At 34.5% G+C, this 19,951-nt stretch overlaps 1 protein-coding gene across 16 annotated transcripts in view; it reads right to left on the bottom strand.

Annotated features, from left to right (window-relative positions):
• SWT1 (SWT1 RNA endoribonuclease homolog) overlaps positions 1-19,951 on the bottom strand; it is a 101,764-nt gene that overhangs the window by 11,188 nt on the left and 70,625 nt on the right. For 5 of the 16 annotated variants that reach the window (XM_059937868.1, XM_059937877.1, XM_059937885.1 and 2 more), the window contains 2 exons: positions 7,808-7,874; positions 3,964-4,028 (listed from right to left, as the gene is read on the bottom strand). The exons of 2 other annotated variants lie outside the window; for them this stretch is intronic. In XM_059937868.1, coding sequence (XP_059793851.1) covers positions 3,964-4,028; positions 7,808-7,874 — 132 coding nt within the window. Of the gene's footprint in view, positions 1-3,959; positions 4,029-7,804; positions 7,875-17,058; positions 17,157-18,040; positions 18,749-18,942; positions 19,025-19,339; positions 19,461-19,951 lie in introns of those variants that run through there. 9 more of the 16 variants (XR_009505643.1, XR_009505649.1, XM_059937890.1 and 6 more) reach the window with 8 other exon arrangements.

Below are 19,951 nucleotides of genomic sequence, written 5' to 3'. Positions count from 1 at the left end.
CCATCGACAGACGAATGGATAAAGAAGGTGTGGTACATATATACAATGGAATATTACTCAGCCATAAGAAGGAACGAAATTGGGTCATTTGTAGAGACGTGGATGGATCTAGAGACTGTCATACAGAGTGAAGTAAGTCAGAAAGAGAAAAACAAATATTGTATATTAATGCATATATGTGGAACCTAGAAAAATGGTACCGATGAACTGGTTTGCAGGGCAGAAATGGAGACACAGATGTAGAGAACAAACGTATGGACACGAAGGGGGGAAAGTGGCGGGGGGATGGTGGTGGTAGGATGAATTGGGAGATTAGGATTGACATATATACACCAATATGTATAAAATAGATAACTAATAAGAACCTGCTGTATAAAAAAATAAATAAAATAAAATTCAAAAATTCAAAAAATAAATAAAAACAAAATAAGCCTTGATTCCCCATTCATACCATCTGAGAGGGTCCCTTTAAAGATGGAGGCTGATGAAAAATTTGAAAATGGCTATCACTTGTAGAATATATGACCACCATTATTGTATGTAATTTTTGTTTTTGTTTTTTGTTTTTTTTTTTAATTAATTAATTAATTAATTTAGTTTTGGCTTGTTGGGTCTTTGTTTCTGTGCGAGGGCTTTCTTTAGTTGTGGCAAGCGGGGGCCACTCTTCATCGCGGTGCGCGGGCCTCTCACTATCGCGGCCTCTCTTGTTGCGGAGCACAGGCTCCAGACGCGCAGGCTCAGTAGTTGTGGCTCACGGGCCTAGTTGCTCCGCGGCATGTGGGATCTTCCCAGACCAGGGCTCGAACCCGTGTCCCCTGCATTGGCAGGCAGATTCTCAACCACTGCGCCACCAGGGAAGCCCTTTTTGTTTGTTTTTTGGCTGTCTTTCCTCCCCATCCACCAGCCCCCTTCCCCTCCTTTAACATGAGCTAAAGGGCAGAATGGTGTGATGGGAAAAAGAAAAGAAAAATTTTGGTAAAGTTAGTATTTTGATTAGAACCCTAAATACTTCTTTATACATTACTAGTTTCGAAAATAAACTACGAGAATCTTTGGGGAGAAGAATTTGTCAACAGATTATCAAGATCTTTTAAGATGTTCATATTCTAAAGAAATAGAAACATGGTCAAAGATTTCTGCAGATACTGAACACAGTATTACATAAAGTGGTTTAAAAATGGAAATATGGTCAATGTCCAACATTTAAGGAAATACTTAACTGAATCATGGTACATTTAGACAATGTAAGTATATATAGACATTAAAAATGATGCTTGTTGAGATTCTGGTTACAGAGGTGTGGGTTATTGAGGTTTGTTAAGTTGGAAAATAAATAGTATACAGAACCATATATATACAGTATAATCTATATAAAAGTATATTAAAAAATGAAATTTATCTGCAATTTCTGCATTTTTATAAGCATGTATTATATTGATTACATAATAAATAAAATTTTTAAGTAAAAACAAACAGACAAACAAACAAACAATATGGATCAATGGAACAGAATAGAGAGCCCAGAAATAAATCCACACACCAATGGACAATTAATCTTCTACAAAGGAGGCAAGAATATACAGTGGAGAAAAGACAGTCTCTTCAGCAAGTGGGGTTGGGAAAGTTGGACAGCCGAATGTAAACCAATGAAGCTAGAACACACCCTCACACCATACACAAAAATAAACTCAAAATGGCTTAAAGACTTAAATATAAGACAAGACACCATAAAACTCCTAGAAGAGAACATAGGCAAAACATTCTCTGACATAAATCGTAGCAATGTTTTCTTTGGTCAGTCTCCCAAGGCAACAGAAATAAAAGCAAATATAAACAAATGGGACCTAATCAAACTTGTAAGCTTTTGCACAGCAAAGGAAACTATAAACAAAATGAGAAGACAACCTACAGAATGGGAGAAAATATTGGCAAATGATGCGACTGGCAACAGCTTACTTTCCAAAGTATACAAACAGCTCATACAACTCAACAACAACAAAAACAAACAACCCAATCGAAAAATGGGCAGAAGACCTAAATAGACATTTCTCCAAAGAAGACATACAGATGGCCAGTAGGCACATGAAAAGATGCTCATCATCCCCAATTATTAGAGAAATGTAAATCAAAACTACAATGAGGTACCATCTCACACCAGTCAGAATGGAAATGGGTGTGGAGAAAAGGGAATGCTTTTACACTGTTGGTGGGAATGTAAATTGGTGCAGCCACTGTGGAAAACAGTATGGAGGTTCTTCAAAAAACTAAAACTAGAGTTGCCATATGATCCAGCAATCCCACTCCTGGGCATACACCCAGACAAAGCTATAATTTGAAAAGATACATGCACCCCTGTGTTCACAGCAGTACTATTTACAATAGCCAAGACATGGATACAACCTAAATGTCCACTGACAGATGAATGGAGAAAGATGTGGTATACACACACAGACACAGAGACACACACACACAATGGAATATTACTCAGCCATAAAAAAGAATGAAATAATGCCATTTGCAGCAACAGGGATGGACCTTTTAAGTGAAGTAAGTCAGAAAGACAAATACTGTATGATATCACTTACATGTGGAATCTAAAATATGACACAAATGAACATATCTTTGAAATAAAAACAGACTCACAGATATAGAGAACAGACTTGTGTTTGCCAAGGGGGAGGTGGGGTGGGGGAGGGAAGGATTGGGAGTTGGGGGTTAGCAGATGCAAACTATTACATTTAGAATGGATAAACAACAAGGTCCTACCATATAGCACAGAGAACTATATTCGATATCCTGTGATAAACCATAATGGAAAAGAATATGAAAAAGAATATATATATATATGTATAACTGAGTCACTTTGCTGTACAGCAGAAATTAACACAACACTGTAAATCAACTGTACTTCAATAAAATTTTTTAAAAAACCCCAATATGGGTTGGGGGTTGGGGGCAGGGGTTATGGGACTGGAGGGCAACTCTGGAAGGGTTAAATGGGTACTTAATCCTCATGAATTTGTCTGCCTTAGCCCAGGATTGAAGGGCTTTACACCTATACCCTGTGCATACAAGAATCAGATTTATACTACTTCCCCCTTCTTATTACAAGTCAATGCTATAAAACAAACCATATATATATATATATATATATATATACACACACATATATATACGTATATATCCCCACTAAGGAGAAAATGGGAGGGAGGATACAAATAAGGGTGGGTAAAGGTCTACTTTATCAAATGAATGGCAGGCATCTGAGTATTCTTTATACCAGCTGTTTTTCAAAACATAGACTGGGGAATGTAGACTCTTTCAAAGGGTCTGCGAGGTCAAAGCTATTTCCGTAAGACTAAGACGTGATTTGCCTTTTGAATTCTCGTCCTTATGAGAGTGTACAACAGTTTTCCATAGATATGTAACACGGGATTATTGAGACTAAATGCAAAAGAAGCTATGAGAATCTACCTGTCTTCTATTAAGTCAGACATTAAGAGATTTGCAAAAATCTCTTACAATGCCATGCTTGTAAGTAATATTTTGTGTTTGGGAAAAATTATTTTCATAATTATGTTACTTATCATAACATGTAATTAGCTGTTATTTTTAAATGAATATTTTTAAATTTCTCAATTCTAATTTCTAATACAGTAAATATAGATAGATAAGACCCACATAAGCAAAAGCTCTTAGGGGTCTTCAGTATTTTTTTAAAAATATAAAAGAGCCTTGATGCCCCAAAGCTTGAGAACCACTTTAAAACTGAAACTTGCTATGTGCATACACACATACACACACAGCTCTTACGTATGTATGAGATATTTCATATTTAGAAAGGTTAAAAAAAATCATAGTTTAGTGAAGACGTAAAAAGAACCCTTCAGCACCACCACAAAGTGGTGCTATACATGGTAAAAGCGTGTTACACTGATATATCTACACACAGATATGACTTACCGATACTCAGCCTGTGAAACACAATCATAAAGTTCCTGGGCAGTAAATTTGACATTTTTATTTACCTGAAAAGAACCAAGATATAGCTATTTAAAATGCATATTAAGTCAAATGAGTGGTGAGAGCACAATCAGAATGGCCCATATTCTGAGGGAGCAGAATGTCAAGTTTCTAGTTTTTGCATAAAAAGGACTAAATAATAACAATTAGAAGATCAGTGACCATAATACTAACACTGAACTATGTGTAAAAATATTAGTCCTATTGTTACAACTTAATCTGTTCAGAGAACCAGAAGAAGTGAGATGGTCCTGGCGTTAGTGGGAATCTCAACAAAGCAGATGATCATTTTATACATCAAATGGACAGAAAAAAATGTGTAGTACATGAAACACTAAATTCTACCACTACTGGCTCTTATCAACAGATTCATGCATCAATTAGCCTAGCCCTAATGTACTTATTCAATATTTATTTTTCTGGGAAAAGTAAATAAGTTGTTGAAAAAAATTTTTTAACAGCTGTACTTAAAAGACTACAGTAGATTTGGGGTCCCATAGGTAGACTACTGTAAGCAGAATCAGCCAGCTCTTGTTTATTTCATGAACAATAGAAATAATTCAAGCCGAAAGAAGAAGTTAAATATTCAACTCTAACAACATTTGAATACTATGATCGACCCTCCTGAAAGTTATTACTGAATAACTTTCATTTAAACACTAAGGTTATAAACTGTGTGGAAAGATCTACCTGTTTAGGAAAAAGTCTGATTTATAGACATTTTCTAAAGAAATGTGTTTTTCAGACTACTGAGGTCTAAGTATTTAAACTAGTATGTTTAAGTTTATAAATATTACCATTCAGAGACAATTTACAACACTATAAATATAAAAGTCCTTCATCATACAAAAACTTGTTGTGGCACACATGTGGAGAACACACTGAAGGAATCCTGTTATTTCTTGAGACTTACCACTGATTTAGGCAGTAGAATACTTAAGTTGCAAGGAAGAATCTGGAAATTTGTAGAAGGAAATTCTTTTTATCAGATTACTCAAGATATAACCTAGTGTAAGTTTTTAGAAATTCTGTATTAGTGAAGGGAAACTAAATGAGACTATCTTCTATTCAATCTACTTTTAAAAATACTCAAGCTATTATTAGCCCTATGCAGTTTTTTGATGAGGAAAAATGTTCCTACCCAGATTTAATTAACACTACTTTAAAGATTTATATCATGAAAGTCTTCTATAGATTTTAGGGTTTTGCTTATTTGCAAAAGTTCTATGAGCTTCCTCAGTATTTTCATAAGGTCACTGTATTTGTATAGAAAATGTTCCATTCACTGAAGGTTAAAAACACATGGTTTTTAAATATAACATTTGAAATGTATATAATCCTAAATTTTCACTTAAAATTAGGATTATATATTTATATACAATTTAATGTTATTTAATTATACATAATATTTACTATTATATTTAATGATTTATGAAATTGGTGTATAATTGATCATGATTAATTTTTTAAGTACTTTATAATTTTTATTAAAAGAATCTTCCAAAAATGTTCTAAAATATACATGTAGAGCTAACTTATCGACCAGTCCAATTCCTATTTCTTTACATGTTCTGCCCTGGTCTCAAGGGCCTTTGACATTTTCACTATTGCCCCAACATGCTAGGACCTATAATGTATCCAAACTTAGGCCAGCAAATTTCAACAATCAACACTTCAGATCTTTGATCAGAAGATGAATGGAATAATCTATTCTCTATCAACTGCTAAGAAAAATCAGCTGAAGAACTGATTTTGAACCTGATATAATATGAATACAAAATAGTTTTTGAAGCCATTAGTAGATTTTTAGCAAAAAGTATCTAGATTTATCTTTACTTTAAAAAACAATCATCCACGTATATTTAGACACTTATCCCAGAACGTGGCTGGAGTGTGTGATGTGGCTCCAGGTTACAGCAGATGACTTATAAAGTAGGCAGTTAATCTACGACTAATAAAGGAAAACTGAAACACAAATTCATGACATACATCACAGGTTCTAGCCTGAAATATACCATTTCATTCTATTCATTAATTTTGATACAAGACATTTTAAATTACTCATATTGGGACATTTTAAATTACGCTATTAAATATCATTTAATAATTCCCAGAAAACAAAGAGCTAAAAGATGCCTCCGTCAGTAAACGTTAGAGTTGTGACTGTAAATGGATTATGGAATTGGTGTCGTTAATTCTTAGCTGTACTATTTACAGTGAATGCCAAATATCAGAAATGACTATATTATTTTTAATTCTTAAAAAATCAAGATCAGAAGGCAAAGGTTAAGTATAAAAATAGCCAAACATCTTAAAAAATTTAAATGGTTGTATCACTGTTTATGATGTGAGACAAATATATCCAATGTAGTAACTGGTATTGGGGAGGAAGTTCTGCTACGAGAAATACTTTAAAAATTTGGGACTCAGATCCACATATTCTTATAAATAGCAAGGTGGGTATTTTCTCCTAATGCTCTCAGCAACAGAAAGCACTAAATCCAACGAAGACCTATATATCAGATTTTTTCAGGATATGTGATTTTAAAATTGTCCCCATTGTTTCCACAAATATATTTTTATTGAATTTGAAATTCAGAAAGTATAATGAAATAATTATTTCACTGAATCATCTCAAAAGAGATGATTTAAAAAGTACATGTAACTTTTAAAAAGTACATGTAAACAACCACTCTTTCCTTAAATAAAATAAGTAACACTTATTGAACACTTACTCTTGTGCTTGGTACTGTTTGGAGCACTTTATATATATTAAGTTATTTAGTCTTTAAAGAATAGCTATAATTTATCTACTTATGTTATTCCCATTTTACAGATGAGGCAACTGAGGCAAAGAGAATTAAATAACTCATCTAAGATCATACAGTTAATAGGCGGCAGAAACCAACATTTGAACATGAGTAGTTTGACTTCAGAGTCTGTGTTCTTAGTCACTAGGTTCTTAATGTAAGATGTGGCATAAAAAAGTTAAATAAAGAGCTAACCAGGAATAAAAGTGAAGAAATATATTTAAAGAAGTTTGACTCCATAAGAAAAGTGACACCTGAAAATATGTCATATTCCTTTATTTAGAGTATTTTAAAAATTAAACACACACACACTTAAAAAGAAAGAATATATGGGCACATGGGTAAAGAACTTTAGGCAAATAAAAACTGAAGATCAACAGAATACTTTCCTTGGATCAACAAGGATAAGAAAAGCATGCAGATTAATTTACAAAATACACTGGAGCCTCACCAGAACTTTAATTCCAGGGTCTATGCTGCTGCTATGGAGGAAACTAAATTATAGCTTTCTTTTTCAGTAATCAGTAGTTCTCAACCGGAGGTGGTTCTTCCTCCCTAAGGGCCATCTTGGTATGTGAGTGGGGTGCGGTGGGAAGATATTTTTGCTTGTCACACTGACTGGGGGAGCTACTGGCATTTAGTATCTGAGGAGCAGAGATGTTAAAGCATCCTGCAACGTTCCACACAATGAAGAAATGACCTGTCCAAAATGCCAACAGCACCCCTGATGAGAAACAATTCTGTGTTGGAGAAAGTGTATTATAGGTCTCTACTGTATGTTTTTACTTAGAGAATGAAAAAAAAAAAAAAACAAACAAAACTGACTGTCACTGGCAAACGTCTGTGGCATTCAAGAATTTAAAGCAAATATCAATTAAATAGCATTTGATTACATTTTAGAACACCTATGTTTGTTTATATTAAAGCTTGATTATAATGGAAATATGATAAACATTTAAAAATATTTCTCCTACCTCATACTTGATTAGGAAGTTATAGAGGGTCTCAACATCTTGATAATTACTATTGGGTGCCAAAATCCTAAAAAATAAAATAAAAACAAAGGAGGGGGAATGAATTATTTAAGAAAAAACAATACCTTGAACTTTTTTCCCAGCACATATTCATACTGTGAGAGATACCTTATTGTATAATAAGCTTATTAAAATGTTTACAACCTTTTGGGGGTTTTATTTATCAATTACAGTTATAAAACCATGAGCTGGGGGCTTCCCTGGTGGCGCAGTGGTTGAGAATCTGCCTGCTAATGCAGTGCACACGGGTTCGAGCCCTGGTCTGGGAGGATCCCACATGCCGCGGAGCAACTAAGCCCGTGAGTCACAGCTACTGAGCCTGCGCGTCTGGAGCCCGTGCTCCGCAACGAGAGAGGCCGCGACAGTGAGAGGCCCGCGCACCGCGATGAAGAGTGGCCCCCGCTCGCCGCAACGGGAGAAAGCCCTCGCACAGAAACGAAGACCCAACACAGCCAAAAATAAATAAATAAATAAACTTAAAATAGTTGCATCTTAAATGTTTAAAAAAAAAAAAAAAAATTAAAAAAAAAAAAAATAAAAAAAAATAAAACCATGAGCTTACTTCAACAAATATCGATTATCAATTGATATCAAATATCAAATTATTAAAAGATTTTTGTTTACTTATATTAATATTTACATCATCAGTTAATCAACAACCATTAGCATTCTAACATGAAATTATAGTTCACATTTTGAGTTACAATGATATAGATTTTTCAAAAGGTAGGTAGAAATGTAAAGTACCTTTACACTCCTTATCTTTTAAGCTGCAGATAAAGCTTAAAGATTTTCCACAAAAATGTGCAACCAATCCAAGTGGACAAATGATATAAACTATCAAACACATAAAAAAAAATCCTAATAAAGATTCTGTGACTAAATTCAAATAATACTGTTTGAACTAACAGCGTAGCAGTTGATGAAAAAGCATTAGTAATCAGACTATGTCAGGTGTTAGAAATAACACTGACTCATAAAAATAACATAAAAACATAAAATGGAAACAAGAAATAAAAAGGAAATGGAAGACCATGTTTCTCCCTCTAGCGGTAAAGTATTAATTCTCATTTTCTTATACTAAGTATTTTTTTAATTCTTTCAAGATGAATTTTTTTTCTTTTGAAAAAAGGGAAAGAAAAGGGAAGCAGTCCTTTCATTATGGTAAAGTGGTTAAGAGCAATGTCTGCCTGGGTTCTGTGTTCTTGAGTGAGTTCTGTGCGACTTATTTTCCTTATCTGCTAAATGAGGATGGTGATAGTCTTTACTTCATAGGATTATAGTGAGAATTAAACAAGTTACTGTAAAGTCTTTATAACAGTGTCTGATATACAGCAAGTACTATATATATGTATATATGAAATAGTAACAATAACAACTATTACCATCTAATGCCTAATAGTTTCAAGCCACAGAATAAGTGCATGATGATTTAACGAATGAGAAATCAATCCACCCCAATTAATTCTTAAATTCCAAGTGCCTTTTAATTACAACAGTGTCTCTAGGTTCTCACATCCTTGCCAATGCTTGATGCTGTCAGATATTAGAGTTAACTGATCTCAATAAACTTAATTAGATCTTTAAACAAGTTGGCCCTCATCAGACTTGTGGGAGAGCTTTTATAAATAATTTCTCAGGATATAGTCAAATTTTTAAATGGGTCATACTCTTTTGGAGGAGACACATACAGAATATCTTTAAGAACATACAAATATCTGCCTATGGGTCTTCCCTGGAGGTCCAGTGGTTTAAGACTCTGTGCTCCCAATGCAAGGGGCATGGGTCTGATCCCTGGTTGGGGAGCTAAGATCCCGCATGCCTCACGGTGCAGCCAAAAAAAAAAAACAAAGAAAAAAAATCTGCCTAAAAATGTTTCATAGAAAAAATTATTCTCCCAACAAGTAATTTTAAGACACAATCTCAATACCAAAAAAAAGAAAGAAAAAACAAGAGGATAAATACATTGGAGAGGGTCCATAAATAATCTGTTTTCAAATATGAGAACAAAGCTATATAGATAAGCTAAACCAATCTTCTAGAAAAGCAATGGAAAAATAGTGTGTTCCAACTTTGTAACCTAGTGTAAACAAACTATAAGCAATGTAGAATAATTTACACCCATTCTTTTTTATAGCTTTGGAAATAATACAAACTGTCCATAAAGAGGGTAAAAAAAATAGATAAAACAAGATGTTTTATAAGAGAGCCTTATACATTTCAAGCAAAGTACGCTCTTTGCCAGAGAATAAAGTTAACATTTCTCTGTCCTGAAACACTTTGCAGAAAAGCTAGTTTTAGGTAAAAGAGTCATTTATCTATAGCAACAAGTCATAGCCATAGTATGAAATAAAGAAAACAATTACAACATCCTAGTTTTCCAATTAGCAAAAATTGAAAAAATTTTAAACTCCCAGCATGGTTTTATTTTTTTAACAGTTTTACTGAGGTACAGTTTACATACATAAAATTCACTCATTTTAACAATTCAATTATTTTTATAAATAAATTTACTGAGATGTACAATGATGTACATTGTACAAACTTAAATACTTGATTTGAAAAAATTATCACAGAATTATATTCTAATGAAAAAAGGCTTATTGGGATGTCAGCATCATTCACAAATATATTACTATTATAATCAGAATAAAATTGTACATGTTATTTTTTAAAACAAGGATACACATTATAGGATTTGTTATAAAATTTGCTACTCTTAAAAATGTTTTGATTCACTGTACAGTAGAAACACAGCACTGTAAAACAACTACTATACCCCAATTAAAAGAAAAATGTTTTGAGGTAAATTGAGCCCCAAGGAGACTAGACAATATTTATTAAAATACACTCAATTTAGGGTTGAATTTAGACTTCATTATGTCCAATGAACTTTGAGTTTATGAGAATGGAATTTGGCCTGGTATAAACAAAAACTGCCAACTTTTACTAACTAGAAGTACAGCTTGTTGAAAATACACAGAAAATGAAATGGAGAAAAATGGTTTATGGACTTTCATGCCTTAGTAATTCCCCACACAAAAATTCCTGAGAGGTCAGCCTTCTCTAAAGCGTTCTCATTTCTTTTTAAAATACCAGCACAAAGACAAAAGACTCTTAGTATGAAAGTCCTAAAATTACCCTTCAATGGCAACTTTTAAAAAGAATAATAGAAAGAATTAGCCCTTAGAGAAAATGGTCATTTTTTAATTTATAAATATATCCACATCTGTTTTTCAAGAGAAATTCATAACAATCAATAAGTATATATCAAATGTATACTATTTTCTCAAATGTATATGATACTAAGAGCTATGGAATATAAAAGAAAATTAAAAGACATGGTTGCCTATCTTCAAGTTGTTATAATCTTGAAATTTCACTTTAGAATTTTGGAATCAGAATTAGGAAATAGACTGAAGTAGGATTTAATCTGCAGCTCGCAGATTATTTACAAACCAAGTTGATCAAGTTACCTACTTTTCTGTACCCCAGCTCCTCACCTGTGAAATGAGGAGAAAGTAGTATTTACTGAATAAGGTTATTATATGAAGTAAATAAAATAATGTATGTAAAGTACCAAAATGTTTATTAGCACAATGCCTGGCACATGTCAATAAATATTAGGTGCTATGAAAACCAGTTTTCAGATGTAGAAACCAAGGCTCAAGGTTGTAAAAAACTTGCCCAAGATTACAGAGTTGTGATAGGTACCTAAATCTCTATTGGTTTGACTCTGGAGTCCATGCGTTTTCCACTAACAAAAAAGGATAACCCTCACATCTTCTTGCCTTAAATGATCTTATGAAATCAAATGAAATAAAGTTCTTTAAAATCTTTTAAGAATTTCATATGTAAGCAGAAAAAACCTCTTTAATTTGCCTTGTATCAAATACTTCTAGCAAACTATTCTGTGTATGTTCAAACACCAAATCTTTGTAGTTGTTATATCTTTTTCAAAACCACAAAGGAAGTCAGTAGCAGAACCAACAAGCCCTGACTCTTAACCACATAAGCACTTTGAGTTTTCTATTTATTTACGAGCAATTAACATTAAGTAAGCAACATGTTAATCTGAGTTAAACAAATTTCATTTCCATCTCATCAATATTAGATAAATATCAATGTATCTCATCAAGAAAAAAAGACTATGCTACTCAAAAATTTAAAAAAGAAACAAAAGTTAATATAATCTGACTAAAATTAAAAAATCAAATAATGCGTTAAAATGGACTAATTTTTAAATAAGGATTTTAAAAATTCAAATAAAACTTTTCTCCTATATAGGAGAAATAAAGCATCAGACTCAGGAGTGGGGAAATAAGTCTAGAATATTCAACTTTAATATCTAATTCTAGAAATTCAAAAGAAGAGAGAGCATATTCTTGGATATTTATAAATCTTAACTTACATCCCACAGAACTGAATAAATTATGTTCCCTGCTGGCAAGGCAGTTTCACATTAATATAATATTTTAAATAGATTTTCATGTTTGAAGAAAATTAAAAATAAGTTTAAAAGCTAATTATATGACTTATTTTACTTAGCATACTGGACAAATTTTTAGAAAGGTATAACCTTCCAAGACTGAACCAGGAAGAAACAGAAAATATGAACAGACCAATCACAAGTAATGAAATTGAAACTGTGATTAAAAATCTTCCAACAAACAAAAGCCCAGGACCAGATGGCTTCACAGGTGAATTCTATCAAACATTTAGAGAAGAGCTAACACCTATCCTTCTCAAACTCTTCCAAAAAATTGCAGAGGAAGGAACACTCCCAAACTCATTCTATGAGGCCACCATCACCCTGATACAAAAACCAGACAAAGACACTACAAAAAAAAGAAAATTACAGACCAATATCACTGATGAATATAGATGCAAAAATCCTCAACAAAATACTAGCAAACAGAATCCAACAACACATTAAAAGGATCATACACCACGATCAAGTGGGATTTATCCCAGGGATGCAAGGATTCTTCAATATACGCAAATCAATCAATGTGATACACCATATAAACAAATTGAAGAATAAAAACCATATGATCATCTCAATAGATGCAGAAAAAGCTTCTGACAAAATTCAACACCCATTTCTGATAAAAACTCTCCAGAAAGTGGGCATAGAGGGAACCTACCTCAACATAATAAAGGCCATATATGACAAACCCACAGCAAACATCATTCTCAATGGTGAAAAACTGAAAGCATTTCCTCTAAGATCAGGAACAAGACAAGGATGTCCACTCTCACCACTATTATTCAACATAGTTCTGGAAGTCCTAGCCACGGCAATCAGAGAAGAAAAAGAAATAAAAGGAATACAAATAGGAAAAGAAGAAGTAAAACTGGCACTGTTTGCAGATGACATGATACTATACATAGAGAATCCTAAAACTGCCACCAGAAAACTGCTAGAGCTAATTAATGAATATGGTAAAGTTGCAGGATACAAAATTAATGCACAGAAATCTCTTGCATTCCTATACACTAATGATGAAAAATCTGAAAGAGAAATTATGGAAACACTCCCATTTTCCATTGCAACAAAAAGAATAAAATACCTAGGAATAAACCTACCTAGGGAGACAAAAGACCTGTATGCAGAAAACTATAAGACACTGATGAAAGAAATTAAAGATGATACCAACAGATGGAGAGATATACCATGTTCTTGGATTGGAAGAATCAACATTGTGAAAATGACTATACTACCCAAAGCAATCTACAGATTCAATGCAATCCCTATCAAATTACCAATGGCATTTTTTACGGAGCTAGAACAAATCATCTTAAAATTTGTATGGAGACACAAAAGACCCCGAATAGCCAAAGCGGTCTTGAGGGAAAAAAATGGAGCTGGAGGAATCAGACTCCCTGACTTCAGACTATACTACAAAGCTACAGTAATCAAGACAATATGGTACTGGCACAAAAACAGAAACATAGATCAATGGAACAAGATAGAAAGCCCAGAGATTAACCCACGCACCTATGGTCAACTAATCTATGACAAAGTAGGCAAAGATATACAATGGAGAAAAGACAGTCTCTTCAATAAGTGGTGCTGGGAAAACTGGACAGCTACATGTAAAAGAATGAAATTAGAATACTCCCTAACACCATACACAAAAATAAACTCAAAATGGATTAGAGACCTAAATATAAGACCGGACACTATAAAACTCTTAGAGGAAAACATAGGAAGAACACTCTTTGACATAAATCACAGCAAGATCTTTTTTGATCCACCTCCTAGAGTAATGGAAATAAAAACAAAAATAAACAAATGGGACCTAATGAAACTTCAAAGCTTTTGCACAGGAAAGGAAACCATAAACAAGACAAAAAGACAACCCTCAGAATGGGAGAAAATATTTGCAAACGAATCAACGGACAAAGGATTAATCTCCAAAATATATAAACAGCTCATGCAGCTCAATATTAAAGAAACAAACACCCCAATCCAAAAATGGGCAGAAGACCTAAATAGACATTTCTCCAAAGAAGACATACAGACGGCCACGAAGCACATGAAAAGATGCTCAACATCACTAATTATTAGAGAAATGCAAATCAAAACTACAATGAGGTATCACCTCACTCCTGTTAGAATGGGCATCATCAGAAAATCTACAAACAACAAATGCTGGAGAGGGTGTGGAGAAAAGGGAACCCTCTTGCACTGTTGGTGGGAATGTAAATTGATACAGCCACTATGGAGAACAATATGGAGGTTCCTTAAAAAACTAAAAATAGAATTACCATATGACCCAGCAATCCCACTACTGGGCATATACCCAGAGAAAACCGTAATTCAAAAAGACACATGCACCCGAATGTTCATTGCAGCACTATTTACAATAGCCAGGTCATGGAAGCAACCTAAATGCCCATCAACAGACGAATGGATAAAGAAGTTGTGGTACATATATACAATGGAATATTACTCAGCCATAAAAAGGAACGAAATTGAGTCATTTGTTGAGACGTGGATGGATCTAGAGACTGTCATACAGAGTGAAGTAAGTCAGAAAGAGAAAAACAAATATCGTATATTAATGCATGTATGTGGAACCTAGAAAAATAGTACAGATGAGCTGGTTTGCAGGGCAGAAGTTGAGACACAGATGTAGAGAATGGACATATGGACACCAAGGGGGGAAAACTGCGGTGGGGTGGGGATGGTGGTGTGCTGAATTGGGCGATTGGGATTGACATGTATACACTGATGTGTATAAAATTGATGCCTAATAAGAACCTGCAGTATAAACAAACAAACAAAACAACTAATACTAAACTTTCATTGGGTTATTTGTATGGAAATATGTTAATATAAATGTTTCAGACATTACATGAAAAAAAAAAAAACTAATTATATGACTTATTTTACTTAGCATACTGTCCTCAGGGTTCATCCATGTTATAGCATATGTCAGAATTTCCCTCCTTTTTAAGGCTGAATAATATTCCATTGTTATCCATATACTGCATTTTGCTTATCTATTCCTCTGTTGACAGACACTTGAGTTACTTTCATGTTTTACTTACTGTGAATAATGCTGCTATGAACATAGGTATGTAAATATATCTTTGACACTATAATTGCAGAACCAGTCGAAATTGGCCCTGTCCTGTATCTAACAAGATACTGAGTTGTTTTTCAGAGACAACAAAACAAAACCACAAGTCATGCAGCCGAAGCACACGCAGAAGAGAAAATTTTGACCTCAAATAACACCTGGAACCAAAGTTTCTCCCCTCCACAGAACCAAAGGACCGGATGTGACCAGAACCCTTTCAGAAGTGAAGGGTCAGGCTTCCCTGGTGGTGCAGTGGTTGAGAATCTGCCTGCCAATGCAGGGGACACGGGTTCGAGCCCTGGTCTGGGAAGATCCCACATGCCGTGGAGCAACTAGGCCCATGAGCCACAACTACTGAGCCTGCGCATCTGGAGCCTGTGCTCCACAACAAGAGAGGCCGCGATAGTGAGAAGCCCGCGCACCGCGATGAAGAGTGGCCCCCACTTGCCACAACTAGAGAAAGCCCTTGCACAGAAACGAAGACCCGACACAGCCAAAAATAAATACAAAAATAAATAAATAAAATAAATTTTAAAAAATGTAATAAAATTAAAAAAAAAGAGTAATGTCTGCTCATTAAAAATTAGAACAAAAAAAAAAAAAGTGAAGGGTCCATTGTTCAGGAAGATCCAGTGCTGAAGCCCCTTTACCTAACCTTACCATAAATGGCCAAGTTCCAAAGCCCTCCAATGGAAACCTGCCCCACCAGGGCTCAAACCAACCCTCTTCCCCTAACTCATGAAAGTTTGACCAAACCCCAGATTGATGAGACAGATTTGAGAGCCGTGCCTCCTTGTTTCCTTGCTGGTCAACCTCACAATAAAGTCTTTCCTTTTCTCAAAAGCTGGTGTCATAGTACTGGCTTGTATGCGAATCGGGCAGCAAGCCCTTTGCACAGGAACAAGACCTTATTTTCAATTCTTTTGTGTATATACCTGGAGTAGTCAAAATTATAGACAGGCAGAATGGTGGCTACCAGGGGCTGGGGAGGAAGCGGAAATGAGGAGTTACTATTTAATGGGAATAGAGTTTCAGTTATATAAGATGAAAAGAGTTATGGATATGGATGGCGGTGACAGTTGCACAACATTATGAATGTATTTAATACCCCATTAATACATTTTTAAGAACACTTAAAAATGGTAACAACGGTAAATTTATTTTACATGTATTTTACCACAATAAAGAAGTTAGATTAAAAATATGTAATTAGGGCTTCCCTGGTGGCGCAGTGGTTAAGAATCCACCTGCCAAGGCAGGGGACACGGGTTCGAGCCCTGGTCCAGGAAGATCCCACATGCCGTGGAGCAGCTAAGCCCGTGCGCCACAACTACTGAGCCTGTGCTCTGGAGCCCACGAGTCACAACTACTGAAGCCCGTGTGCCTAGAGCCCATGCTCCGCAACAAGAGAAGCCACCACAATGTGAAGCCCGCGTGCCACAACGAAGACCCAACGCAGCCAAAAGTAAAATAAATGAAATAAATAAATTTATTTTTTAAAAAATAGGTAATTACATGAAGTAAAAATGTTTGTTTACAACATTATTTTAAAAACTCATTGTACATTCTCCAAAGCTAAGAACTGACTCAGAGCTTAAATTTTACTATGAATCAATTATTACATCTTTATTGAGGACAATATTTATTCAGCATCTACCAAGCGCCAGGGATGGAACAAATGCTGTCTCCTTTAATTTCTGCAATTTAATAAAGCAATTATTATAAACTCCATTTTATAGATTAGGAAACAAATACAAAAAAGGTTAATTAACATATCTAGGTGACAGAGTTAGTAAATGGATGGAACTAGGATTCAACTTCAGATCATTCTGACCCTAGAGTTCTGTCCTTTTTCTTCTTTTTTTTCAAAATAGTAGTTTGTATCTGCTACCCCCAAACTCCTAACTTATCCCTCCCCCACCCCTTTTCCCCTTTAATAACCGTAAGTTTGTTTTTTATGTCTGTGAGCCTGTTTCTGTTTTGTAAATAAGTTCATTTGTATCATACTTTAGATTCCACATATAAGTGATATCATATGATATTTGTCTTTCTCTGTCTGACTTACTTCACTTAGTATGATAATCTCTAGCTCCATCCATGTTCCTCTTATTTTAATACAGTGACATGCAAACTGAATTTTGCTGATGATGAATTTAAGTTGTATTACAGATAAACTGGGTGAAAATTTATAAAATTAACAATAGGATATACTCATCAGGAAAAAGGTATTGGATCTTAAGAGTACATTTTTGGGGGTCCTTTATTACAAGCAAAATTAAAATCATATGTTTTCTATAGTTAATTTGGTGAAATCAGCTATGCAAGTGGAAGATATCCATCAGCCCCAGATTTTAAAAGAACACCATATGCAATTAAAAATGGTAAAAAGAAAAAAATAAAGTTAAACAACTTAAATTTAAACAAAATAAATTATTTTTTGTTCCTGTTTTCCCTTTAGAGCAAAGAATTTTGTAGATATAGGTATTAAATGTAGGAACTTTGGACTAGTTTGGATATAATTAATAATTAAAATTTGATCTATTCAGAACACTGGAGATTTGTTTTTAAAGTTGGTGGTAGGAACAAGGAGAGTTTATAGGTAATTTTAATGACAACATTTGAAATTTAATTATAAAAGCAAATTCTACAGAAAGAAAATATCATTTAGATTAAGGAAAAGATTATACGGCTTACATGTGTGCTACACATAAACATACATACAATCAGAACATACTGGCAAATACTACAGCTTTCTGTTAATTTTGCAGAAAGGTTAAAACACCACATATCCATACACTTTCCACTAATTCTCTTATATGGGTCACCAGCCTCTTCCGCCAATGTATTTTCTACATTGGCATTTACGCATAACGATATAATGATGATGATCATGGTCTCTGGACTCAGTCTGCTTGAGTTCAAATCATAGTTCTACCACTTTCCAGCTGAGTGGCATCAGGTGTATTACTTCACTTCTCTGCACCTATGTTTCTCATGTATAACATGGCCAATAACAGTACTTATCTCCCAGGACTGTTAAGAGGATTAAATGAGTTAGTATGTATAACATACTTGGAACAGTTCTTGGCTCAACAAAATGTTAGCTATTATTATTATTCTACCTCTTATCTTAAAAAACACCCCCAATTATCACTGTAGCTTATCAACTGAGAACTAAATAAATACTTAGTTCAAACCGTTTGGGGACTTGTTACCTCCTTGTAAAGTCTGTCCAGCAGTTGAACTTTTACGTGATCCATATGAATGGTGACAATCTTCTCTCTTTAGTCTTGGATGTTGATGTAAACATCAATAAGGGAATTCCAGAAAAATGAAAGGCAGAGAAGATGGCCAATATGTAACCAATAACATTTTCAATCCCTAATTATTGCAATTAAGGTAAAGGTGGAGCCAAACTCTAACAAAAACATGATTATTATCAATACAGAACATAATCTATAAAATATGATCTGAACATGGAGAAACACAGGAACTATGCCCTACCCATTGGCTACCAACCAGATGAGAGCATACTGCTTCACATTACCAGGATCCAGGAGCACTCCTAGAAATAAAAGTTGTTTCTATGATAATCAGCTGCAGCCATATTACTGAACTTTTTGCTTAGCTGTGTTGGCCAAACCCAGACAAAACATGCATATTCCTAGTCTCAGTTTTCTCTTTATGTGACTTCATATGAATTATGGGAACTGACATCAGTACTACAATTTATTCCCAGAAAGGTCATGGAAATGAACCTAAAATATTTAGAATCTCTGACTGACAAAAAGACAGCTTGTGGTGGTATCAAAAATCCATCTCATTAATTAGGTTTAGTGTTCAATTAAAAGCCATCTTCAGAAAAATCTTAACTATGTTCACAAAGCAGCATATTCTTACCTTAGCTAATGAGTCTATGACAAGGTGCAATTCAAGCCTCTGTCACATCTCCTTCTGTGATACACTGGTCAAGTACTGGATGGATGCCTCTTCATTCATAACTAAAGAGACATTTTTTAGCAAAGGGATCTGGATTGGTCTAGTGAGGCTAGGTCAGAAGACCCTAGGATCCTATACCATTATTCAGGAAATTCTGAAAAATGCCAGCTGTCATGTGTCCCAAGAGTTTTATCACAACACTCCCAGTTTCCTCAAATCCAGCACTTATTTTTGTTAGTGGGCCTTGGCTACTGTTATGGGCTGAATTGTGTTCCCCCAAAATTCATATGTCAAAGCCCTAATCCCCAGTACCTCAGAATGTGACCATATTTGGAGATGCCTATAAAGAGGTGATTAAGTTAAAATGAGGCCATCAGGATGAGCCCTAATCCAATCTGACTGTCCTTATAAGAGGTGTCCTTATAAGAGGAACTCTGATACACAGAGACACGAGGGATGCACGTGCACAAAAGGATGACTATACGAAGAGGCAGCAAGAGGGCAGCCATCTGCAAGCCAAGGAGAGAGGCCTCAGAGGAAGCTAACCCAGCCA

This window comes from Balaenoptera ricei, chromosome 1, assembly GCF_028023285.1.
Source record: "Balaenoptera ricei isolate mBalRic1 chromosome 1, mBalRic1.hap2, whole genome shotgun sequence".
In the NCBI taxonomy this organism is placed as follows: domain Eukaryota; kingdom Metazoa; phylum Chordata; class Mammalia; order Artiodactyla; family Balaenopteridae; genus Balaenoptera; species Balaenoptera ricei.
The sequence above is the reverse complement of the archived record's forward strand: the minus strand, read 5'-3'. Positions and strand labels throughout refer to the sequence as shown.